The 27,012-nt window shown below is 47.3% G+C and overlaps 1 protein-coding gene across 1 annotated transcript; it reads left to right on the forward strand.

The window, feature by feature from the left end:
* The first annotated feature begins 50 nt into the window (after window positions 1-50).
* Window positions 51-26,996, forward strand: SCD5 (stearoyl-CoA desaturase 5). The gene is made up of 5 exons (XM_036381703.2): window positions 51-360; window positions 16,030-16,160; window positions 20,719-20,924; window positions 23,285-23,517; window positions 25,274-26,996. The coding sequence occupies exons 1-5, from the start codon at window positions 180-182 to the stop codon at window positions 25,462-25,464; spliced, it is 942 nt and encodes a 313-aa protein (XP_036237596.1). The 5' UTR covers window positions 51-179; the 3' UTR covers window positions 25,465-26,996.
* Window positions 26,997-27,012: the final 16 nt, after the last annotated feature.

The following is a 27,012-nucleotide window of genomic DNA, read 5'->3' on the forward strand; positions in this document are numbered from 1 at the left end:
ATGCGGTCCCCGCGGCCGCCCCCCGCCCGTCCCCGTCGCGGTGCGGGGCGCAGCCAGCGGCGCGGCGGCTCCATGGAGGCAGCGGCGGCAGCAACAGATGCGGCGGTGGCGGCGCGGCCCGGCCGCCCGTAGCCGCTGCTGGGAGCGCCGCCGGCCCTGCCCAGCGCCCGGCCGGAGCGATGGCCGCGCCCCGGAGGGCGACCGGCGGCGAGGCGGGCGAGGCGGGCACGGCGGGCTCGGCGGGCCCTGGAGGGCAGGCCATCGTCTGGCGCAACGTGGTGCTGATGGGGCTGCTGCACCTGGGCGCCGTGTACGCGCTCAGCCTGGTGCCGCGGGCGCACATCCTCACCCTGCTCTGGGGTGAGTGCCGGGCTGCGCCACAGGTGGGGTGGGGGGCGGCGGGCACCGCTCGGTTTCCCCGGGTCCGTGCCCTGTTTGTGGCTTTTGTTCCCGAGCTCCCCCCCGGCCGCTCCCGGGATGCCAGCGCCGCGCCGGGCCCTCGGTTGCTGTAGAAACAGGAGGCGCTCTGCCTCCGGTTACGTTTATCAGGTTTTTTTTAGTTAAAAAAGCCCAGTCGAGCGCTGGTGTTTCGGTGTAAAGGTCTGAGGGAGGACGCGCTGGCCGTCCCCTTGCTGTTTCACCGTGTTACTTTCTGAACACCCGCGGGTGTCTGCTCCGGTTTGGAGTAGAAAATCAGCTCCTCGTTTGTTTCTTGAGGAAGGTGATAACAAATTTTCATTAGGGAAGATGTGAAAGTCGAGTAAGTGCTGTAAGGTGCTGGCACAGACACGATAAGCCAGGCTGTGCTTTCTGAGGGGAGATGGCTTGCAGCGTCTGTCCTGCTCGCCGTGAAAAGCCAAGGCTTCGGTTTGGGGAAGGGAATATGAAATACAGCTTCTTTTCTTCCATCCTATAGTGGTGAGGTCCTATTTTCTCCACAGAAGAATGGTGCCGGGAAAAAATGCTACATAGAAGCACTGCAGTATTGTGCGAGGCTTGTCAGGGTTTGTGAGACCAAATAGATGGTGAATGTCAGCATCACTGTTAAGCAGGCAGAACTGTGTATTGATTCATATGAATCTCGGTGGCCAAGAGGGTAAAAACTTGAGTGCTGCTTACAGCTGATGCAATTTCTTGGATAAATACCCTGCTTTGAGGTAAGTGGAGGATGTAACAGCCTGGGATTCTTTTATATAGAGGAAAGAAGGGTCTCTGCTGCAGGAACTCACAGACATGGAATTTGGGTTGTTAGGCTGCCATCATTACTGTCGAGGTGACTCTTCAGAAGCCCCAGCTAAATGCTTTAGAAGTCAGGCTTATTCCTTCTGTTTGGAGAAGTCCTAAATCTCTTTTTCACGGGTTCAGCTTTTGATATTCAGTCTTAAACCCCCAGAGATTGCCACCATTGCTGCTTGCAGTTGGGAAATTAATCTTTCCCTTAGTTACCATCCTCAGTTTCTGGGTCTCTGGAGGGTACCTGCATTTGACTGGCAGCCTGGTTTGCACAATCCCCCCCCCCCGGCTTGCTCATGACCAGAAGAGGTTTGTGGGGTGGTTGTGTTTTGCATAGTTTCCTTCTGCAAGCACTACTCCTCTCGCCTCCCTATTCCTGGTTGTGTTCAGGCTGATTTCATAGTTTATCTTGGCCACAGCTGGGCGATCAGGGAGACCAGGAGAGCCTGTGGGAGCTGTGTGGCTGGAATGCACAGCCTGTGGTCTGCTTTCAACCCTTTTAGGTCCTGTTGTGTGCAGGCAGGTGGGCTTGCTTTTTCTGTTTTGCCTTTCCAAGAAGACAATTTGAAATCATCTCTGATTTCACTGTGCTTAATTACAAAAATCCCTCTGAGGCTGGAGGCAAAGGATGGAATTACCAATTCAGCCCTCCATCCTCCGAGGTTTTTTTTCCTGGTGGAGATTAAACAGACACTACATAATAAACAGTTCTCAACGACTTTGCAGCTTAATGCCTTTACTTCTGAAAGCGAGAGCCTCTCATTTTTTGACATAATTATTTTTAACAGCCACCCTAGAGCAGACCACAGAGTTTTTATGGGAGTTTGGTGGGTGGTTTTTACAGGGGCTCCACAGCAGGGAGTGAGAGCGCTGGCTCCAGCTGTCCTGGACACTGCGTGCCACTCTCACATCTGGCTGCTGCCACCTCAGAGGTGCTGACCAACGTGAAAATACACACTCTCCTGCAGAATATGTCAGACAAATTAGCTTGCTGTCACGCTGGTGACCTGTTTCTAAGATCCCTCTGAGCCACTCAGGGCAGATCAAAAAGGGTGGCTGTTGCAGAAGTTGACAAGCCCACCTCGCTTCGGTGTGGCAGGAGCCAACCAGTGAAGTTGTGTTGTGAGGAATAGGTGTCAATCAGAGGTGTCCCTTGCCCTCCCCAGTTCTCCACATCTCCCTCCCTGTGCAGATCCCTGTGAGACTGCCTTTCTGTGGGCGCTGGCTGCCAGCCAGCCTTCGGAGCAGGGCTGGCACGCTGGCAAACTTGGATGGCGGTATGGGAGTAGTGTCAGGTAGTGCAGGGATGTGTGTACACTGAAGGGTGCAGATGGAGGAGCTGCAGCCTTCCATGCATCCCTCTGTGGTTTTCTTTCTCTTCCCAAGCTTTCCTGGCACTCAGGAAGCTTCCCAGTGATCCTGTGCATTGCTCTGGTCCGTGTTCCCCACCATTGCTCCCCCATGGATAAGCTGCAGGAACAAGTGTTCTGGGAGTGGGATGCCAGTGCTGGCTGTGACCTCCGTGGTGTCTGGCAGGAAGCCACAGCTTCCCATGACTCACCACTGCCTGCTTGGCGTTTTACCTTCTCCTCCCCCAAGATATCCACCTCCCATTGTGTTCTCCCCTGAGGGAGGCCAGGTACAAACCCTCCCTCTTGCTTTCCTCCTTCCCTTCCCACCCCCGGAGGGAGGCAGCTGCTGCAGCACCGATGGCAAAGTGGAGCTGAAATGCCACTGTGCCACCTAGAAAACAGCTGCTCAGGCCAAGCTGCCTGCTTGGCAGGGCTCATTTCCATTGGTAATTTATTGACATTTGTCCAGCTGTACATAATAGACAATGGGAGAGCGCTGCCAAGGAAGGCTCAGCTGGTTGTTTACCCTGGATTATCTGTGCTCCTCTGTTCCTGCTGCCTCCCGCACCAGCACCCTGAGGCCCGTGCTGCAGCTTCCCACACCCCACGTGGAGCTGGGGCTGCACCAGGGATCCCAAACAGCACTCTGGGTGCTGCAGAACTGGGGATGTGGATTGCTGCAGAACCGGGAATTGGGTTATCTTTCAAGGGATGTACAGATAAGCTGGTTGAAACACAGGCTTTCAGGGCCATCCCAATGTCTCTGTGGAATTTGATTTCAGTCCAAGCTGAACAACAACAATGAAATTACTCATGTCAGAATTTTCCATGAGCTGGGAGCTGCCTTGACCCGAGAGGCAGCAGATGGTGTGTGCAAGGCATTGAGCAGCCCCGGGCTGTGCCCGTGGGACAGCCATGGAACCTGCTGAGTGGATGTGGAATGTCCCCTGCTGCACAGTCTGGGCTATCTGGGAGCTCCCTTGCCTTGCTCTTTGCCAGCCTGACTTGTGGTTTGGTGTGGGGGTGAGTGGAGAAGACCCTGCTGCCTTCTCCCTGGTGCTCAGCACCACAGGGGTTTGAAGGGGAGGCATCACCATCCTCCCAGGAGGAACTGAGCAGGGTGAGAGCAGCTCACTGCTGGTGGGGTTGGCTGGGCCAAGCATGCGGATTTTCCAGAAGGGAATTTGTGCAAAGGGGTGCTTGTGGCCACTGATGGGGCTGTGGCTCACTGATGTCCTCTTTTGGGCTGGCCATGCTGCACCACCTTCCAGAGGTCACCTATGACAATAACATGCCATTAAATGATGCTTCTTATCCAGGACCTTCCTTGCTCCAGCCAGCTCCACTCTGTGGCAGTCCCAGTGAGTTTTATCTGTTTGATTTAGGAAAGCAAACTAAAAAACTCTGAAATCCTTACAGAGGATCCCTGGTACAGAGGGAAGTACCAGCATGTTTCACTGCAGGGCCCAATGCTGACAGCTGCTCACAGTTTCTTTTGGTGGGCTCATGGTAATTTCTTAAAGACTCCATCTGGAGGATCACATGATTGTCTTGGATTTTGTTTGGAAAAAGGTTCTTTTTATTCTTTGCAGAGGGCTTGGGAGGAAGCACTTGAAGTAGCCAAATTAATTTTAGGAAATAGAGCTGCTGCACAGGAGATTAAGCTGTTTACCTGCTTTAAAACCTTTCATTTCAGGCTGCTGAAACACCTTTAAAAACCTGCACAAGCATGGCCACCCAGAAATCCCAAATCACCTGGATATGTTTGGCAGAGCTGCGTGAGGGAGGAGTGGATGTCACACCCTGCTGTGCCGTGCCAGAGCCTGGGCTTGGGGAGGAGGATGGCCTTGCCCTAATGGTGCTCCTGTGGGAAGGGAGGCTTGTTGCCGTTGTTTTAGCATTGTTTAGGAGATGTTTTAGTGCTCCTGAGAGCTCCAGATTGTTCATGTTCAGCCATGGTGAGCCCTTTGCCATGCTTATCCTCAGCTTTCCCCCCATGCACAAGTGCTGGGAGCGCAGACAGAGCAGCAGTGCTGCCCAGCTGCACCCCTGCTGAGATGCAAGCTGCTCCAGGCAAGAGTCTGGATCCCACCTGGGATGCCTGGATCCCTTCAAGGAAGGAGATTAAAGCAATTGTGCTCTCAGCACTTGGGGTTATCGCCTCTTTCTCAGGCTGCTGGTGGGCAGCACGCCTGTGTAACGAGGCACAGGTTGCTGTTGTGCACTGCAGATGCGAGTTTTATTGGTCCTGCATGATTCCAGAGTCTTGGATATTCTTGAGTGCCACCTGCTGGCTTTCTGGTTATTAACTGGCTTTAATGCTAAACCATTCCTATGCAGGGCCAGACATCTGTAAATAAAAAAATCCTAGCCCCAGGGAAGTTCCCCTTGGTAGCTCTGTGGATGAAGGAGAGTGCAAATATTGTCTCTGTTTCACACCCAGAGAAACAGAGACATTTGATGGAAACTTCTCTGTCACTCCTGCTGCCACTCTTGAGGGTGTTTATGCTCCCCTGTGGCCTAAACAGTGGTTGTGCTCAGGTGATTTCTGTAGGTGAGGCTTTGGGTCAGAAATAGGGAACAAATGCATTTATCTTGGATACTTGGTGGGAAGGGCTTAATGAACAGAAGGACCTTTTTTCACCTTGATCCCCATGGTGATCTCCTGCTTGCTGGCTCCCAGAACAGTCCCAGCCAGGAGCAGAGAGCAGCTCTGGGCGGTTTCTGTGGAATACTGGAGGCTGGCCTTGTTGTCCATCAGCCCCCAGCTCCACCATGCTTTCAGCAGTTCAAGACAGCAGCTGCTCCACTAGATGGTGAGTGGAGAAGAGGTGGAGCATCCAAATGTTAATTGCATCCCTGAGGTGCACATCTGCCCAGGGGAATAGCCCTGCTTGTCTCCAGAGAGGTTTTGGACTGACTTTTCCTCCCCTGGCCCATTTGAAAGTGTACTTATACAGCTGTCACTCTGAATAGCCAAATTCTTGGCTTCTTCCTTCCCTCCTGGCATCAAGAGCTGAACTCCCATCATCTCTGAGAAGAACAAAGTATTTTCTCAAACAGTGTTTCTCTCCTTAAAAATGGCATGAGCCCCGAATCTGGGGGTGGCTGTAACACCTCTGAGCTCCATGTCCATGGTAAAACTGGGAACACACCCTCACATAGTGCACAGATAGAACAGCATTACAGAATCACTTGGGTTGGAAAAGGCCTCTAAGATCATCAAAAACAATCATTAGCCTACACTGCCAAGTCCACAACTAAACCACGTCCCTAAGTGCCACAACTGCACATCTTTTGAATCCACCCAGGGATGGAGACTACACCACTTCCCTGGGCAGCCTGTTCATGGGATAGGTATGGATAGATACAGTCACAGAGTGTTCCTGGGTCTGTTCCAGCATCCTGCTCTGAGGTGATCTCCTGCTGACGACACTCCTGCCTGTTGGATGTTTTCCCTTCCCCAGTGTTCACTCCTCTCTTGTTTAAGTGTTGCTGGAGGTGGTTCCTTAGGGCCTTGTCTGTCAGTGTTCAGCTGTAAGTATGTGGTTTTGTTCCTTATCCTGATTTCCTCCCCAGTGCATTGCTGGTGTTCCTGTGTTGTTTCCCTCTGTCCTGTGTGCTGCACGTCACGTGGGCACTGTGAGCACAGGGATGGGGAGAAAATTCCATGTGTGTGCTGAGCCCTGGATGTGTGTAATGGTCCATTGTGGTGGATTCACAGGGGTCCTAGGACGAGAGAAGAGATGAGGATCTGACTCCATGTTTCAGAAGGCTTATTTATTATTTTATGATATATATTATATTAAAACTATACTAAAAGATTAGAAGAAAGGATTTCATCAGAAGGCTTGCAAGCAAAGGAAAAAGAATGGAATGATAACAAAATCTTGTGACTGACCACACAGTCCAAGCTAGCTGACTGTGATTGGCCATTAATTAGAAACAACCACATGAGACCAATCACAGATCCACCTGTTGCATTCCACAGCAACAGATAATCATTGTTTACATTTTGTTCCTGAGGCCTCTCAGCTTCCCAGGAGAAAAAATCCTAGCAAAAGGATTTTTCATAAAATGTGTGTGTGATGGTCCTTTGGTCCTGTTGCTCTCAGGAGTGGGTTCAGGGCACTCCTGAGGAATTCCTACATGGGAATGTAGGAATGTAGTGGGAATGGATGAGTGAGCAGTAAAACTGTGTGTTCTTGATATTGGGATGTTCACCCAGCACAAAGCACTGCTGGGCTGCTCTGACCAGCCAAGCTACGAGAACCTCAAGCACTTTTTCCCTTTGATCTCTCTGATGAGGACAGAGATGACAGCTGGATCCAGCAAAGGTAGAAATCCCTGTCTGAATTTGGCAGGATTGTTGGCGTCTGGGCTGCCCCCTGATATTGTGGGCTTGGGAGAGGCATCCCTGTGAAGCAGCCCCTTGAAGGGAAGGTTTGTGGCACCCCCAGAGCTGGCTCTGGCAAACACAAAAGCCCAGCCAAAGGCCACAAAAGCATAAAGTGCCTTATTTAGCCATGGTCCTCCAGTCCTGAGCTGGTGCAGGCTGCTCTGGGGAGTCATCAAGGATTTCTGGCTCTAGCTTTTTATCTTTGGTTCTATATGCAGGTGGGGATGGCAGAATAGAGACTCTGAGGAGTTTCAGTGGATGAGTCAGGATGGACTTGTCTGCAGGAGAAGTCTCAAGGGGCTTACTGCACTGAATTTAGTGTGGTTCCTCATCTCTGCCACTCCACCTACCCTCCCTGCAGTCACAGCTGCACTTGTCACTAACACCAATGTTAGAATTGAAGCCAAGCAATTTCTTGTAATCAGATTTTATTTTTACCATGTAGGCTAACAATAAAATGTGCTGCCCCAGTGGAGAGTGAAACATTAACAATTACTGTGCTAAGTAAAGCAAAGCTGATGTGAAACAGAGGGGAAGGCTGTTTGTGATGCTGGCATGGGGAATCGTGTGCCTGCCACCCCTCTTGGTCCTCAACAGCAGGGGATGGGGATTTCTGGAGGATCTTTCTCAAGACATTTTAGGACAGTGGTGTCTCAGATGATATTCTGAGTGCTCGAGCTCACTGGAGGAGCAGAGCTGAGCTGGGGCACTGCTGGAGGGACACAGTGAGGAGTCACTGGGGCAGTGTGGGGAGCAATCACCTGGTGAGTGCCCCCAGGGAGCATCATCCTGCCCACACACAAGGTCTCCTCCTCTGCCCTGGCACCATCCTCCAACCTGACAGCTCTGGCTAACTGACCTGTTGGGTGCAGGGGGCTTGTGCATTCTAATTTTGATGAGATTTAGCACTTGCAGCCCAGCACTGAGGCTAAAACTGCCAGAAGGGAAAGTTGGAAGAGACCATTGTTTGCAACAGGTTTTGCTCTGAGCTCTGTTTGGTTTTGGTAGGGGGAGGAAGAGGTACAGCACTGATAGCATACAAGTGGAGCAGACACAAAACAGCTAGGCAAGGTGCAGTGATACAGAAGGAAACATCATCTGGACTGTGAAGTCCTGGGAAGTCAAACCCATCAGATCTCTGCTTTGGTGGTCACAGGGAGGGCACTGGGTCAGAGCAGGGCATTCCCCTGTCATGTACCTGGTTCTGCACAGGGTCAGCTTTGGCTTTTTTCCTTTTTGGACAGGGATGTTAAAAAATAACTAAGCAGTAACTAAACCTTCTTCCTCAGGGCAGAGCTGCCTGCTGAACGCAAGGCTCTGGGGTGCTGTGCTAATGGCTTAACCATGCTATTTTTTTACTCTGTCCCTGAAAAAAGAGGTAAAATTGGCATTTATTCTGTCTTGGCAGAATTTATAGAGCACTTAAAACCCACCAGAGCCCGAGTCAGTGTGCGGATTGAGGACAGCAGTGAGGTCACTAGGAGAGGAGTGAAATCTGCCCGTGGTTTTGTGATGACGCAGGACTCAGCTGAGCTGAGACAGGCTACACATAAGCATCAAAAATTTCAGAGAAGCCAAAGTATCTTCCAGCCTTCTCTTTTGATCTAAAAATATATGCAAGCTGTTCGATATCTTAAGGCAATCTTCAGCTGCTGATGAGTTCAGGGAATCTGTATTTCCTTCCTAGGGGAGTTCTGGCATTGGCTGGAATAATTGCTGTCAGCCACGATTTCCATTGCTCTATTGGCTCTATTTGTGTCACATTGGCTGCAGCTGTCAATATGAACATTTCTGCTATTCCAACTGGAATAAAGTCTTTTGTATACTCAGCCAAAAGTGCTGGCTCTGGGGAATGCTCCTGAAAATGCATATGCAGGCATGTGCATCCAGGCAGAGGCAGCCTGGATTTCATGGGCTGGTGGTGGCAGGGCCAAGGGGATGTGATAGATGGCTTCTCCTGGAGCTCCACCACGGTACAGAGGGGCAGCAGCAGGGCATCATCAGAAATCATCTCCTGTGCAGCTCTGAAACTCTGCTTCCCCTTTGCCTTTGATGTGCTTCCTCTTATCTCTGTCTCTCTTGGCTCAATTTAGAGTAGCTCAGAGGATGTGTAGATCTAATTTTAGATGAAACTTTCTGGCCTGGGATTTTGCATGTTTGCTCTCCACAGGGAAGCACGGCTCCCCGTGAGAGCTGGCATGACCTGTATGGTGGGCGGCCCAGGGAATTGGTGCTGCTGCATGCCAGTGCTTTTTAATTCTCATTTGCTCACTTGAATCCAGCCCAAGGAGCTTTGGATGCCAGCCTTGGATAGTTAGCAGGGCTCAGTGAGCAGAGGCTTGGCTAGCAGAGCAGTGTTTCCATCCCAGAGACCCCAGGGCCAGAGCACTAATTCAGCATTGCTTCTTGGCAGCAATTTAGGGACTACGGTGAAAATTTCTTCCTCCTTAATAAATGTAGTTCCAGGTCAGGAAACAAGGCTTTTTTTTTAATAGGATGCTGCAAGTTAAATGATATATTACTGCTGCCTGGTGTCTGCTGTGGAGGAAGAGATCTCCAAGGTTTCCCTGGAGTTTAGCAGCACAGATCTGTACTGGGGTCTTGATATCTAATCTGCATCTAAGAATGCTGCATGGTGACCCTGGCCCTCCCGCTGGTGCAGTGTGTGACATCAACCAGCATTTTTAACTGAGCTGTTTGGAAAGACTGCTGCCCTGATTTGGGGTAGGAAAACTTTCCATTCTGAGGGCAGACATGGCATTTTAAGAAAGTGTATCCCCAAACTCGACGTTATCTAATGAAAACATAAAAGAGCATACGAGACACCATAAAATTGACGGCTGCATTTCTGGTCTGAGCCCTGATGTTGAATCAGAAGAGAATCTTCTGCCTCTGTGTGTATAGTGAAGTGGAGGATCTCTTAGGAGTTCAGAAGAGACCAGGCATGGTGCAGCTGCTGAAATGGGTGGCAGTGCTGCCCTGAATTTCAGAGGGAATGAAGTTAGGCATCACTCAGCACCACTGGAAGTACTTTCCCTGGTTTGGTGGTATTAGTCCTAAATCTGCCGCTGAATAACAGCAAAACCCGAGTGAGGAGGAGAAGGCAGATACAGGATATGCAGATGTAATTTAATTTTTAGAAAGGAAAAAATCACCACTGGAAGTTACAGGAGTGTTCCACATTTATGGCAGTCAGTCAGCTTTGCATGTTTGTGCTTGAGCAACTTGCTGTTTGTATGTCTCATGCAGTTCTTGCAGCATAATGGAAGATTTTGGGTTTGACTCATTTGGTTAGTAAAATTCCCTAACAAGCAATTTTTATCTGATTGAATAAGCACAGGATGCTAGTGTAGAAGCAGACAAAAGTTTCATGTCCATTCCTGTAATTTTTAATCCTCAAATAGTTTTTTTTAAATACAAATGAGTCAAGTTTTGTTATCCTTTTACATACATACAGGGGAGAAAAATGGCCTGTGCTAAGATGAAAATTTCTCAGCAGCTTGCTTGAGACTTTGCTGGCTACTGTGGAGAGAGAATTTCCACCAAATGGTGTCATGTCACAAGATGTCTCCATCATGAACAGCATTTTAAGGTCAGCTGTCTCCAGCTGCCCTCTTGTTGAAGAGGTAACAGATGTCTACAGGTGAAGCACAGCCCTTGCATTCGTTAATTTTAATTCCCCAAGCAAAAGATGTGCTTCCTTTGCCATTAGTGTGATTAGAACTCACATCTGAGGAAATTACTCCCTCCTGTATCCAGGGGATCTTGCCTGCTGATCCTTGAACTGCTGGAGACACAGAGTGTGTTTGTAAAAATGTATAAGCCTTTTCTGAATGTGACTTCAGGCTGGGCCTGGGAATGTGTCAGACCTTCTAGGCTGAACAGTGTTGGGAGTGTCCTGACCCAGCAGTGGGACCTCCATCAGAGCAGAGTGCTGTGTGCTTCTGAAACATCCCCAAAAAGATGGCAGTAGAAGAGCTAAGGTTTTTCCCAAGTAGCACTTGGAGTGTGCAGACACTGCTGAAGGAGCAGCTCCCTCAGCACAAAATAATGCTGTGGGTTGGTTGTAAGCAGGCCTTTGCATCAGGGGGTTGGCAGCAGCCAGCACAGGAGCAAATGGGGCTGATGTCCTCAGAACAAGACATCAAACCAAGGCCCTGACCCTTGGTGGCTATCCTGACCCAAGATCTGTCATCCTCCTGGTCAGAGCAAGTGTGATAACAATTCTGGGACAGCCTCCAGTAATTACTCGCCTTGGTAATTACTCCTCACATACTCTCTGTGCAAAATGTCACATCTTGAAGTCCACACCACTTGAAGTGTGCAGGCAGTGCTAGTGCAACAATAGCTGGCCTGTGTTGTCTTTTTCTTTTTTCCTTTTCAATTAGTGTTTTAATTCTTCTTTAATTCAGTCTCCACTGCATAGCAACTCCCCTTAACCTGTCAGAAGAACATATGTGGCTAGGTGAGCCACTGCTCTGATCTCACAAGGCCTGCCATCTCTCTTGTTTAAAGGAGTGAGCACTTTCCCCCACATCTTTTTCCCCATTGTTGGTACTGGAGAGACTGGGAATATCTTCCCAACTTGCTGGCATTGATGTAGTACACCCCAATCCTGGCTGATGTAAGATGTGTCATCACTTGACTTAAAACCAAATCTGCTCCAGGACCAGAAAACAGTTTCTTACATGCTATGACATGCAAACAGGCTCAAAGCCTCACAGCAGCTGCCTGGTCCCAAAGTGTGTTCAGAAAATAGGGCTGTGATGGGCTCTGTGTGTGGAACACTTCACAGAGAGCAAAGTGTGAGGATGGTGGCTCTCCAGGCATGTGCCAGGCTCAGAGTAGTCACCTTGCTGTGGTTGTTCAAGTCCCTGTGAAGGGACTGGGAGCCACATGGGAGAGGGGTGCCTGCAGTGAGTCTGTCAAGGGCTGATTCCCTTCCCTGCTCCAGCCCTGCTGTCCCTCCTGTCCCTGCCATCCACACACAGGGATCAGAGCCACTGGTGTGAGCTGGTGCCAGGCTCTGTGTGCTGCCACCCCATGGGAACAGCTCTGTGACATTATTGTGTATTTTAAAGATGGTTTGTGTCTTGACAGTAGTGCTATTGTGAACATGCAGTCGATTCTGTTTCGCTGCTCCTGTTTTCCTGTCTGATGTATGGTCCCTCTGAGATAATTGTGATTTGCTCCATCTAACTGGGTTGTGTTTGACACTGGTAACGTGGGGATAGTTGCTATCCCACAGTGTCTCCTTGTCATCTGTGCTGAACAAGGATGGCAGTCATCTCCTCGCTTTCAGGAGCAAGAATTGTCTGTTCAGATATGCAGAGTGAACCCAGTGTTTGCTGATCATCTTCTTTTGGTTGATTTGGTTTTTTTTAATAATGAGATAAAAGTAAAAATCAATCTGTAATGTGCTGGATTCACAAACAATAAATACGTATCTTTCTAATGTGGTCCCAGGTTTCAGAAACAGAAGTTCTAATTTTGATATTTAGCATAAAACAGAATTGAAATTTTCAGGGGTTTGAGATCTGCTCCAATTTAAGCAACCACTAAGATGAGAGGATGATTTCCTGATGCCTGTAAAGTAGATACAGGCTGTAGCAACATCTCCCCATATCTTCATAGGTAGCCATTTCCCTGGATACTGAGATTTTCAGAAGAGTTTGGCACTGGGCTTAGTAAAACTTTTCCAGAAATCCAGCTATGGGCATAATGAGTTGTTCTGAAAAAGGTGGCTCAAATGTTTGATGTTGATTTGCCATCCATTTTTAAATTATTTAGCTGGTGTAGTTTTCATTGCTTCTGTCTGACAGTGAGATGATACCTCTGTGCCTGCTGTTCAAAATCACACTGATGTCGTGCTGCCTTATCATATGGCCCACTGGGAATATTTTATGTACTGTTGGTGATCTTCCTTTCAGGCTCCTGCTTCCCCAAGCTTCTCATCCTCCTCACAGATCCCTGTCTCCAATAACTGCTCCCCAAACTACATTACTTGCTTTGTCTTTACTTTGAGCCTTTCTGTCCCTCTTTCTGCATGGATCCTTCTGTGTTTTTTTAGCTCTCTCACTGCTGCTCCAAATATAGCATCATCCACTGTTGTAATTAGTATGCTGTTTGCCTTTGTTTCAGGTCATTAATAAGAATGTTGAATACAAATCTTCTGCCTATTGATTCTGGCATGTTCCCATAAATAGCAGCTGTGCACAGGCAGTGTGTTGGAAGCCTAGCAACCCTCCAGCTCCCTGCCTGCACGGTACCTTAACCTCGTGTGTCTTGTCTCTCTTGCATCCTCTCCCTGTCCCCGTGCTCTGGGTCTCTCTTTTGTCCTTTGCACAGGTTTACCTGCTGTTTTCTCTTCCCTCTCTTCCTCCTTGTTCCCTCTTTGAAGTGGTTCTCCCTCTGCTCCAGTTCTGAATTGTTTTGCTTATGCTGTGCTCTGTCAAGTGAGCTGACTGGAAATGCTCCTGTCTAGTCCTTAGCAGAACATGCAGAGGACACATCTGGCTATTTTACCATTTTCCTCTTTGTATGTTAGGTATCCCACTAAATTAAAAAGAAGTATAACATTATTTGTTTGAATTCCCAGTTGTTAATTGGTACTTTTCTTGTGGCTTCATTTTTTCCCCTTTTTCTGCCATAAATATTACTTACTTTTTATTACTTGGGAAACCTGATTAGCTACATTTCTGAGAGGGTGTTTTCAGTATAAGGAGGAATTGCTATTAACTGGCTGCTTTGCTCCACATTGCAATCCTTCTGTGTTTCACTGACATGTTCACCCCCTACACACACTCCTATCCCCAAAAATGGGACAGGAAGCAAGCAGAATCTTCTCATACAGATACTGTAGCTGTGCATTATTAATATATAATCAAATGGTTGGTAGTCTGATTTTTGGTTTGAGATCCTAATTTATTCTGCAAAGGAGAGCTTGAGACCTGTTCCTTACATGGCAAATATTTGTCATCTTGGCTATTTATACATTGGGTCAAATATTATTTTTGGGCACCTTAATTGCTGTAAGAATCACAAAACTTGCTATCACCAAGTAGTGCATTTGTCTGACAGGATTTTTTTTCTGTTCTGACATTGAACCTCCTGAGTAATTTTGTTTGTTTGTTTCTGGAGATGTTTCAGCCCTCGGGATTTATATTGGGAAGATTCCTGCTCTTGTGATTCCTCCTCTGCAAAGCCAAAAAATAGGCATGGTGCGTGGGTATGAGCCCCAGCTGTTCCCTTGATCATTTGAGCACTGCAGGAGTGGGCTGGGGCTAGCAAGTCCCTGGAGGGCTGGAAAGGGCCAGAGAGGCTTCTTGTCCCTGGTTGTGTTCAGTGCAGATATTCCATGTGGTCTGTTACCTACCACACAGCCTCCTTCTTACACAGGACAGAGAAGGGAGGTGAAATCAACCCTAATGGCACATGTCTCACTTTACCCATTTATCTTTCATTCTTGTTTTAAGCAATCATTCATGATGGATGGGTGCCCTTGAGAAGCACTTGCTCAATTAAATGATTGTTGCTGTGAAGCAGGGGAAAAGCCCCCTTGTGCTTTAAAGGAAGCAGAGAAACTGCTGAAGATGGGAGATTTCAGCCCATGACTAGCAGGAGGTTAAAGTCATAAAGCCCACAGAAAATATGTTCTTGTAGTGATTCAGGACTCTAACCTTAATATTTTTATGTAAGCTGGATAATGTCAGTATTCTGTGTGTCACAGATCTGTTCCCACAATTACAGTCATTTGAGTGATTTGGAAGGCTTTATTTAGTGATGTTTCTGCACAGCTCAACATCACACACAGCAAATGGTAGGATAGGTTTTTCCCTAATTTCATAGAAGTCCCAAGTCCTTGCTCTAACAAGGCATATGCAAGAACTGCAACTCTGCAGTGGAGACTGGAATGTGAGGAGTTGTGATGCCAGCATTTTTACTGCTCTGAGAGTAATCTGTAGATTCAGCAGTGTCTATAGATAATGTGCAGAGAGAATGCATGATTTTAGTTCATTTCTGTAGCTCTCTTCAGGTAAGTAGAAATTTTAATTTCATTATAGACTTCAAAGGACTCAGCATAACTACACAAATGAGCCTTTTCTAGGAGTACCATGAGCACTCAGCCTGCTGAAAATCAGAATTGTCTCTTCGGTGATGGCACCCAAAGCAGGTTTTAGAGAGGCATCCTCTTTACTGGGACCATTCTGACTCCAGCTGCATCTTGTGAGAAAGGCTTTGGTTTGCTGTACAGGAGATGACAGGGATTTTGGCCATACACATAATGGCAAGCAGTTTGGGTAAATCTGTTTTTGATGGATCCACCAGCAGAGTGGAAAAAGTCCATTTGCTTCTTCAGTCTGCAGGGGTGACAATCAACATGAAATATGGTTGCTGTTATTTTCCCGAATATCTTTCCATTCTATTTTCTCTCAGACGCTGCAATTTCAAGCACTGTGAGCTGGGAGTTGATAGAGGGACACAGTAGACACACACCTACGTATACATTTGTTTTCTTTTTAAAAAGACAAATCTTTTACATTACATACCAGGAAAAGCAGACTGTGAATTCCTGTCAAGCCACTGCCTGTCTAACAGGGTTCCCCGGTGGACAGAGTGTTGTGCAGACACAAGTACAAAACCCATTTTTGGGGATCTCATTTTCCCTGTTTGTTCTGGTATTTGAAATAGGCTGTTTTAAGCAAAACATGTCTGTGTGTGTAGGGTGGCAGGGATCCTTGGCTAAACAACACATTTCTGCAGATGGTATAAATTGATTTGAAATTGTCCTGGAATATTCTTTAATGTTTGAATCTGCTCCTGTTTTAATTTTACACTTGCAAAATAAGCCTGTCCTCTTCAGGCAAAGAGTCTGTGAGGCAGAGGTGGGCTGAGAGCCTCACCTCCTGTCTGCCCAGCCTCGTCTCCTGAGCCACCCTGCAGGCGCTGGCAGGCAGTGCAAGGAGCATCTTCACAGCACAGAGAGCACAAGTGATGTCAGCTGGCCCCGTGGCAGACGCTGTGTTTTGGTTTTGTGTCTTTCAGCATATTTCTGTTTCCTGATGACGGCTCTGGGTGTGACAGCGGGCGCGCATCGCCTCTGGAGCCACCGCTCCTACAAAGCCAAGCTGCCTTTGAGGATCTTCCTGGCTGCAGCTAACTCCATGGCTTTCCAGGTGAGCTTGTGTTGCTTGTGCAGATTCTCAGCCTCTAGGCAGCTCTCTCTGCCGTGCAGGGATCCCCTCAGTTTAGAGACAGCAAAAGAAAGAAAAAAAAACCTGGCAGAAAGACATTTATTTGCTGTAACACATTCTGCTGGCTCAGGGCATGCAGAGCCCCTCTCACTACCCACGTAACAATGTGCACTAGGCAGACCAGGAGCAATAATTGCATAAGGACCAAGCTGAAGGTGACCAAATCAGAGGCTCAGCACCCCAGCAGCTGAGCTGTGGCACAGGTCAGGCCCCACACTTCACAGGACAGCGTGGAGACTTTTATAAGACCCAGCTTCATGCAAATGTGTCTGTGTAACCAAGAGTCTGTTCATCCAGGCAGCTGGAGACTGTGCCCAGAAAGGAGAGCAGGCACCCTTCCACAATCTTAATTTATCTCTGTTTTATGCAGCATTTTTCACCAGCCAAATTCAAATATGTTTGTGAAGAAGTGTGTTACTAGCTCTGTACTTGCTGGTAGGCAGTCCTAGACCACAGAAACACTTGTGTAACACCCAGCTGGTTGTAGGAGTTAGCCCTGAACCAGGATCTTCTCAGTGTGAATTTGGTTCCTTCTCTGGCTGGCAAGGATAGAGATAGGAACCTGCACTATAATTAGACTTACCTGTACTAAAATTAAACTTATTGAGCTTGGCTGCCATAACCCCTGTGTGGCACGGAGTGCCTGTGTATGTCTTCTGCCCTGAGATTTCATCTTTTCCCTTTCAATCTGCTTGGTTGACTTTTTGTTCATTTGCCTTGACAGAGAATGAAAAGAGTCCCTTTATCTATCTCTGTACTTCTCATTTATCATCTTTGATTTTTTCTTTTTTAAGGTGGAAAGAATTGATTCGTTAGCCCTTCTACACATTACAAAGGGCACAATGCTTTTGGCTGAAAATGGAAATGTGTCCATTTTGACTCTAGCCTTTCTTTATTCTGAACCATTTTCCATCTGCTGCTTGGTTCCTTGGAGAGCTTTACAAGCCCTTTGCTCAATGTGTTAAACAACTGTTGGGAGTTTTGAGAAGCCCCTGGTCCTGTCTCCCTGTTACACAGCTGATCTTATCTTCCACAAGCAATTTAAATGAACGTGCAGAGCTGTTTTCAGTGAGCCTGCACAGAGGGATTGCATTGCATTCTGCTCCCCTGTTGCCATGGATTTTGCTCTCAGCTGCATTGTGCTCATCACTGCTTTTGTCTGAGGACACTGGGATTCTGAGGCAGGGAAGTACTTCAAAGTACTTTCAAGCCACCTTTGTGCCCTTCATATCAGAAATAAGATGAAAGGCCAAATTACCCACTCTAAATCTGAAGCCTGCTCCTAATTACCATGACATCCATTGCCTGTAAAGGCTGTTTCCACCGCCACAAACAGACAGTGAGTGATGAGTTTTCAGGTCCATCTCCTTCACGTTGGCTGTGGGAGGAAGAGGTAGCACTGGAGATGCATACAGCATCCCTGGATGCTAAATGAGGAGGAAACATTCAGAATTCTTGAAGGGCAGGGGAAGGAAACTACTGTAGAGTTTTAGCTTGATTTGCCTGGGCTGTGGCATGCTGTACCTCCTCTGGAATAGCATCAGATGCAGCCAGTTTTGCCATGTGGGTTTTATTAATGATTGGATCATGCTGAGCTGTGTTTCTTCTCTCCACCTAAAGTGAAGCTCTCATAATTTTGAAAGACTCTTCTTCTTGCTGTCACTTGTCTGTTTCAGACATAGGTAATACCTGGCTTATTGATCTCCCAGCATTTAAGTTCCAGCAGCTCAGCTGGGCTGTGCTGGTGTCATCTCTATGGCACAATCTGTGTTTGTGCTGGACACAGCAGGAGGGGTGGTGTGGAAATCTGTGTCAGCACATGGAGACTGTCACACAGCCCAGGCCACTGGCACATTTCAGTCTGCAGGTTTGTTAAGGGACCTGCTAATGAAACCTCGTGGCTGCGTCACTGTCACAGCATGATGCTGTTGCTCTCTGCTTCAGAAGGGATTTGACCCCTGTGTTTACCTGAAACTTGATCAAAAGTGATGTGTTCTTGAAAAATGGTTGCTAATAATATGCTCAGAGCATATTTACACATGCTGTGCTCCAGTTCATGGTGTATTTATTGTCAACAGTGCTGGCCTCAGGCCTTTATTTCCTCTTAGCTTTTGTGGTTTTAATTAGATGCAGTTCAGTTGTTTCACAGCTTCCTAATCCTTTCATCTGGGGAATCATGGTTTTTTTACCAGCTCTGCAGACATTTGCTGTGGCATGAAAAGCCAAGTTAATTTCTCACAGTATCATTGCTTTTCCTGGTTATCTGCTGTCCCACAAACGACTTTATCAAGTGCTCTTGTGACAAACTGATCAACAGTCTCACTTGAAAAATTATTTCTGGTTAAGAAAGAAGACCTTTTCTAAGTGTGCTTCTTGCATAACCCTGTTTTATTTTAAAGTTACTTATGTTGACATTTTCCAGTCATATGGATATTCCCACTAAAGCCACTTGAAGGGGTGTGGAGGTTTTCATTCCTTTTGATTTCTCTGTAGGAAGGTAGAGGTCTCCCCTTGTTCTCACTGAGGACTTGGGTGACTTCCTTTGCTTTTTTGCATTTTACTTTGTTTTCTCATGCAGTGAGATGGTTAAAGTGCAGCATACTGGAGGACTGGCAAAGGGCTGATCTTTGCTGCTTCCTCTCAGTGGCTTAGATGTGTCAGTGCTGCAGAAAAATGTCCCCCTCATCCCAGCCCACTCCCAGCATCACTGTGTTCACTACATGGCAACAGCAAAGGGCTGAGCATAACTGAAGGCAGTGGAGCTAAGATCTTTCCAGGGCTCTTGCTCCTCACTTGTCCCTGGTGTGCTCTTGCAGGCAGAGAGCATTTTTACAAAGCTGAAATTGGGTGTTGGAGCCATTTGAGCTGGATTCTTTAGCTGCTCTTTGCAGCTGTTCCCAGAGGCCCCTCAGCGCTTTCTCTCAAACGTTGGTAGCTGAAAGAAAGAACAATGATTATTTCTGCAATGCTTTCAGCACAGGGCTCTTGCCCCACAAAATACAGGTACACACAGTTTCATTATCCTGTGCTTGCTCTGTCCTGGGGTGTATTCAGTGCCCACATGGGTGGTGTCCTATTCTTATTTAAGAGACCTTGCAATCAATTTGCTCGGTTCTACTGGGAGCAAACCTGCTGTGGTTGGTGGTTATGGGTGCTGTTCCTAAAAGTAACCCAGGCCTTTCCTTCTTTGGGTATTTCTGCTTGGGTACCTCCCTGACTGTGCAGAGATGGATCTAGCAACCTCTGCTAAGAACTCTCTGATTAAAGTTCACCCTCCTGTGGATCTGGGCATTAGCTGACATTTCCACATTTTGGTGTTGGTGTTGAGCAATTCATTCATAGATGAGTGTGTGGCCTGAGGTTTGCAAGTGCTGAATGTGCTTACAATGCCCTGCACTAATAACTTAGCACCACTGCAAAAGCCACCAGTTTGGTCCGGTGCATCCAGCCAGGGCATCCTGCAGAGCAAACTGGGAGGCTGAAATCCCTTTGGCTGAGTGAACTCAGAAGGTCTCTCTTTATGGATCCAAGTGTGAAACTGTGGTCCATCCCTTCCTCCCTGCAGTCCCCATGATTCCATTTACAGCCACAAGGCATTTCAGTGTCGTGTTGTTCACCACAGTGGCTGTAGTGATCCACAAGCTCTGTCCCATTTTCAGCGCTGTGTTTGTGCCTGGAGGGCACCAGCTGCAACCAGCTGAGAAAGAGGATGCCAGAACTGAGAGCCCCTGTACAGTAGTCCACTGAAAATAAATACACAAGGTTCCCCATAGCACAGTCTTAAAATAATAGTGTAAACATGGATGTACCCAGTCCCTGCAGTCCATCCTCAGACACCCAGGGCACACTGATGATGGTAACTCCCATCAGTTTTAGTCAGTGTGGTTTTCCGTGTTGACTAACATGGTTTTAAAACATGGTTTTACCATGGATGATGGTAACTCCCATGGTTTTAGTCAACAACCTTTTTTGAGGAGTGTCAGAGAGGGTCTTGCTGCTATTACCATGTGTGGGAGTGTGGTATTTTTGGGGTTCCCCAGATGGAGGAGGAACAAATGAATCTGACTGCATGTTCTTAGAAGGCTAATTTATTATTTTATGATACTAGAATATATTAAAGAATGCTATACTATGCTATACTAAAGAATAGAGAAAGGATACTCACAGAAGGCTAAAAGATAATAATGAAAAACTCGTGACTTTCTCCAGAGTCCTGACACAGCTGGACCATGATTGATCATTAAGGTAAAACAATTCACATTTTGGATAAACAATCTCCAACCACATTCCAAAGCAGCAAAGCACAGGAGAAGCGAATCAGATAAGAATTGTTTTCCTTTTTCTCTGAGGCTTCTCAGCTTCCCAGGAGAGAAATCCTGGCCAAGGGATTTTTCCAGAAAATATGACGGTGACATGGGAGGCCTGGAGGTCCTGGCAGTGCCTGCCCCTCTCCTCTGACCCCAGGGTGTTTTTTGTGCAGAATGATATCTACGAGTGGAGCCGGGACCACCGCGTGCACCACAAGTACTCGGAGACGGACGCGGACCCGCACAACGCCCGCCGCGGCTTCTTCTTCTCCCACATTGGCTGGCTCTTCATGCGCAAGCACCGCGACGTCATCGAGAAGGGCAGGAAACTGGATTTCACCGACCTGCTCGATGACCCTGTCGTCAGGTTCCAAAGAAAGTAAGTGCCCAGCACTGTGAGGTGGGCGTGGAGAGGTCCTCCCGCCTGGCGGTCTGCTTGTGGCTCATTCCTTGTTTTTGTCTTTCCCTTTTCTTCCCCGAGATATCCCTGCCACCCATGCCTTTCCTCTGGCCCCCACTATTCCCATGACACTTGTTGACTTGTTGACTGTCCTCTGTGGCACAAGCAGTGAGCCCTGTCCTTGTGCCTCTGCTTTCCCAAAAAGCCAGGGCTGGTTATGAAAACAGCTGTGGCAGAAGTTGCTCGGATCTCGGCTTTCTTCTCTGATCACAGGAGCAAACTCTGCAATCACTAATTGCCTTAACACAGAAGTGCACATTTCACTCTGCAAAGTAATTTCTGGTACCCCTGGGCCAGTGCAGGCCAAGTGCCACCTCTCCCAAGACTGCCATTCTGTACAGGATTAATTATCTCCATTGGGAATCAGCACAGTCCTAGCTCAGTTTGCTACACACTCTGTGAGAGCTGGGAATTGAGCAACATCCTTTATGCTCTATGTGAGTACCTGTGTTTTAGGCACAAGAAGACTTTCTGCTTGCAAGCATTTCATCCAGGCGCTTTGGAAAACTGCTTAAGGCCATTTCTGTGTATTTTCTGAGTGAGGGGAGCAGTCAGTTCAGTCTAAAAATTACAGTTTTCTCTGCTAGGACACAGATTTCTCTAAGGCAGAAAAATTAACCTTATAATGAAAATCTTCCAGGAGTGAGGAGTACTTCCCTCCACGTATGGTTGCTTTCACTGGTTCCTCAGTTGGCAGTGCCTTTTTGCAACAGCTCCCTTGCAGTTTGCTGTAGCTCCTCTTGGTTATTTCCTTTTCCACGACAACAGCGTCCCACGAGAAGCAGGCTTTACTGCTTTGGTCATGCTGCAAAGGTTGTCTAGTGAAGAAGTGTGTTTTCTGCAGGAAAGTTGTCTTAGCAAATGCCTTTGCTCTGGATTTGGATTTAGGACTTAGTCCCTTACCCAGAATTTGGGTTTCTCCTTTCTACAAGGTTGCAGTGTTGGGGTTTTTTTTTGACAGCATGGAAAAACTAGCAGGCACTAAGAATCATAATACATCACTAAGAATCATAATAAATCCTTCTTGGCAGGTTTTGTTTTAAGGCTAAATTGTTAGCTTTGCTGAATTTAGTGGTGCTGCTGAGTTATGGACGAGGCACCACTCAGTCAGTTTAAAATCACATCACTTCAGCTGAAATCATAGTAGTGCTCCAGGCACAAAACCTACCCTCTGTGAATCAGGGAGCAATAATCCTGCAGGTGATGTGAGAGAGGAGCTCACAGGTGAAATGTCTCCATGACAAAGTTTTCGTGTGGCGAAAGCAGGGGTGTTCCCCAGGCATGTGTTGAGGCATTGATTTCCCTGCGCTCCAGGTAAGGAGGTTTCTCACTCCGAGGTGGATTTTTCAGTCAGAGGAAGGCAATGTACTCTGATACTTGTTCAGATGGGAGATTTCATGTCTTCATCAAAGACCTCAGTCTGGGCTTCTTCCATCTGGCAGGATAGTTTTAATTGCTGCCTGATAAGATGTTCTCATATTTTATTCTATTTCCCCAGAGTGGTAGAGGCTTTGAACTTTGAAGGAGTTTTCTGGAGTGGAAAGTACTTTTCTCCTCCAGCTCTACTTAAATCCTGGCCTTGACCTGATGAGAGTCGGATAAGGTCAGACTTCTGACCTTATCAGAAGTCAGTCATATGAGTGGGAAATTACTGTTATCTTTGGTGGAGCAAAGAAAGGGAACTTGTTTGCTTGGAGGGCCATAGCTCAGGTAAGTGAGAATTGAGTTCTATGAGAGTTGAGGAATGCCCTCTTCACTTTGGCTGGTGTTGCTGAGTTGCAGATCTCCTTCTGGAGCCCAGGTTGTGAGGCACAACCTCCAAACAACAACAAAATACATCAAGCAGAGAACTTGCAAGGCAAGAGGTTGATTGATTTCATGCACAAGATGATCAAAACTAGCTCATGTGTTACAGATGAGAAATGTGTTCATGAAAACTTACGTCCTTTCAAAAATACTGCTGATATTAGCATTTTTCCAGCTCTCTGTGGATCTTAATTGGAAGCTGTTTGTTTTTGTCAAATAAAAATGACAGTTCTTCCTATCGAAAGACTTTCAGGGAATGCAAAGCTTTAATAATTGTTTAATAAATCTGTTTTTCCTCATCCCTTCCAGAAAACTCAACAAAAGCAGGGGTCTATTTTAAACCTTAGGGTGTTTTATAGGGAGATGAACAAGATGGGTCTTACGGACGAACAAGGGAGTTTTCTAGGGGGTCTTAGGGGGATGAACAAGATGGGTTTTACTTGGCATTCCTTTTGCCCTTGTAACTCCCGCAGGTATTACAAGAGCTCAGTTGTGCTGATGTGCTTTGTGATCCCCACCGTCGTGCCGTGGTACCTGTGGGGCGAGAGCCTGTGGAACGCCTACTTCCTGGCCTCCATCCTGCGGTACACCATCTCCCTGAACGTCACCTGGCTGGTCAACAGCGCCGCCCACATGTACGGCAACCGCCCCTACGACAAGAACATCAACCCCAGGCAGAACACCCTGGTCACCCTGGGAGCCATTGGTGAGTGCTGCAGCCCTGGGCACAGCTCTGCCAGCTCGGGGTGGTGTCCTGTTGGAACCCAGGACATCCCTCTGGCTGCCCTGGATGGCTCGAGCCTCTGCCAGGGGGCTCAGAGACCTTGGCACAGAGCCCAAGACTCTTGTGCCTTTGATTTTGACCCATGGAAAAAATTTCCAACCTTATATGAGGATCTGCAAGCCACAGAAGTTTAAGTAGAATGATAGTTAGTTTGTCACAGGGTGAAGAGTAGAATTTTGGGGTTTTTAGAATGGGGGATCAGGGTCCCAAGATGGAGCAATTTGGGCGTGCCTTGTCCTTCTTTCTCCTTCTTCCTAGCCTCCATCTTCTGGGTGATGGTGGGACTTTTGGATTGGTTTAAGGTAGGAATACACTGTCTGACATAGGTGATAGGTATTGGGAAGTTATGGTAAATAACGTACACGCGGTTTATAGTATAAAAAGACAATACCGCCGTGAAGGTGGGCAGTGTGCCACTGACTGACCTGCTGAATAGACCTCAGCAGGCCAGGGAAAGAATTTTATAGATAACAGAAAACAAACAACCTTGAAAACCAGAACAGAAGAATCCTGACTCCTTCTTCAGGCTGGGAAAAGAGACTCTCTAACACATCTCAGGGTCATCTTGACCACAGAGACTCCTGAGAGTGTCCCATCCTCTTTCACCCTGGTGGGGACTCTGGGTGCCTGCAGCTGGACACCTCTTAGAGCCAGGGTTTGGAGGAGGCTGTGGAAACCCAGGGCACCAGGAATATTTCTCTGTCTGCTCTGGGGTGCCCTGACCCCCAGGGGAGCACTGACTTTGACCCTCATTCATGGAGAAAGTTTGCTAAACTCCAGAACAGACTAGAATCCACTAGGGTGTGAAGTAGATTGTAGAGAGTAGTGTAGGTGTATCACTTAGGTGGGAAATTTAGGATTTTTAGTATGGTAGTGGATGGAAGCAAGATGGAGGGCACAGGGTGTCATCCTGGGCTTCTTCCTCATGCTTCTTCTTCCTCCTTCTTCATGGGTTTGGGTGGCATTTTGTAATTGGGTGGAAAAGTCCGCATTGCAGGCTTATGGGGATCAGTTATTGGGTTAAAAGGGAAAATAATCTAGGTGTCAGTTCTTAATTGGATAATTTAGCTTTAAAAGACCTTGTACCAAGAGATTATTGGCCATTTTTGCAGTGCTTCTCCAGTGCACTGAGCCTTATGTGGACAGCATGAAAAACTCTAGATAAGATAACAATAAACCAGAACCTGAAGACTGAAAAGATCCAGTGTGTCTCTCTTTCCTGACACAAGACCACTCCAGGAGGGTCTCCCCCAACAGGGGAGCCCCTTAGGAGGGCCCAGCCAGAGTCCCAGAAGTCAGGGAATTGGCAACAGGTACCCCGACAGGAGGCCAGAGCTTGTGCATCCTAGAGGAAGGTGCCTGTGTTCTACACTGAAATAATACCATGTGGTCTCTGGGAAGGGAGGAGTTAGCACCCAGCAGCAAGCTCTGCTCAGCAGAAAGTGCAGCAGAAGTGAGGGACCCCACTTCTGACTCAGTTGTGTGTCTCCCCTCTTGAAACACTTCTGTTTTTTTTCCCTGAGCATAAGGCGTGGGACATGCCCCTTCCTACTGGGGAGGAGCATAACCTCCACTAGATGCCAGACTTGGGCAATGGGTGTTGGAGTGTCCTGCCTGTGTTCCTGTGTTGACAAAAGTGCCAGCCACGTGGTCTTTAAACTCCCTCTGTGTTTTTCAGGTGAGGGTTTCCACAACTACCACCACACCTTCCCGTTTGACTACTCGGCCAGCGAGCTGGGCCTGAAGTTCAACCCCACCACCTGGTTCATTGACTTCATGTTTTGGCTGGGGTTGGTCACTGACCGCAAGCAGGCTCCCAAGGAGATGATCCAGGCTCGCAAGGAAAGGACTGGAGATGGCAGTGCCTGAGAGTGATGCTTGGCTGTGCCGGCGCTGCTGTCCGTCCGCGTGGCTGCCGGGTGTGCGCGCGACCCCGTGCCTGTGGTGGATTTACCTCGGGTACAATTGAATTCTTCTTTTGTTTCAGATTGGTTGGGCTGAATTAGTTCCCCAGGAATTGATTCAGCCACAGCCTTTTTTTCTTTTTTTTCCTTATTAGCTGTCTTATGTCCGAACTTAAGACTATTAAGTGTAAAAATGTTACATATTATTTAATATTGCAGTTAAGTGGGAGAGACATTTGATTTTAGTCACTGTAGTTCATGTCTGAGATTTGTTGTAATTTGCTTGTTCATGGTAAATGTTGGCAGGTTGAAGGAGCTAACTGTCCTTTCCAAGTGCAGTTAGGGGAGATTTTTGTTCCTACTGCTAATCCAGTAAGGTTTTGGGGTGCATCTTTCGGGGGGATGGGGCAGGGCCCAGTGTGCTGTGTCAGCTGCATACTCCTGGAAAGGACAGTAACACCACTGATGAAAAACAGTGTGTGCAAGGGGGAAAATCACCCTCAGTTTAGTTAGATGTTAGTTTGGAAACCTGCTTTCTTCTTTTTGTTAGCCTTGTTAGCCAGCCCAGTGCACTGCTGTCTTTGCTAAGTATGAAAACCATTTATTGCTGAGCAGGCTTTTGTGTTGAAGATTAGTCTCTATACAGGCCAAAATACCAACTGATGCTATATTGAGATAGTTCCTTTGTTGTCACATACACATTGTAATTGTAAATGTATAGAGCTCAACCATGTCTTAAGCCAAATAAAGCTTCGGTTTCAATGTTTGGAGACCTGAGTCATATTCTAATCAGTCATGGCCATCGATGCATGCATATTTTAGCTCCTTTTGCACAAGAGGCCTCTTAATTTCTTTTTCTGCCTTTGACTAGTGGGTCTTAGAAAACTGACCTTTATCTAAGTCAGAGCCTGTACTAATATTTCAGCTGCATGCAACATCCATTGGTTTCTGAGCAAAATATAAAGACAGTTATGTAGCTTCTGAATTTTAACAGTTGCCTTGCTTAACTAAAAAAAAGGAAAAAAAAAAAGAAAAAAAAAGGAAACAATTCTTAAAAAAAAAAGGCATGTGGATTTAATGGGACATATAGCCCTTTGTGTTAGTTGTTAGCCAGTGCAGGAGAGAGGCTTTATACTGTCAGCACTGGAGCACTTTTGAAGATAGAGGGCATGATTTTCATTTATAAAGAATGTCGCTGCCTTGCCCCTCGGGGAGGGAGTGCCTGCTTCCCAGACACACAGCCCCACACCCTGGGCAAGGCAGGGATCTCAAGATAACTGAGACTCAGGCCCAGATATTTTCAGGAAAGATGCAAAAGTGGGGAAAAAAATAAAATGGTTTCTTTTTTGTTCTGTTTCTTGTTTTTCAAATGATGCCATATAATATAAAAGAGTTGTCTTTATTCTGTCTTTCATCCAGCAGGTGTTTTTAAAGTGTTATTTTGCCATTAATGATGTGTAAACTCTTGAGTGATTTACAATAAACAGTTATGAGTTAGCCTGGCCACTGTGTT

The sequence above is a fragment of the Molothrus ater genome, chromosome 4 (genome assembly GCF_012460135.2).
Source record: "Molothrus ater isolate BHLD 08-10-18 breed brown headed cowbird chromosome 4, BPBGC_Mater_1.1, whole genome shotgun sequence".
Taxonomy (NCBI): Eukaryota; Metazoa; Chordata; class Aves; order Passeriformes; family Icteridae; genus Molothrus; species Molothrus ater.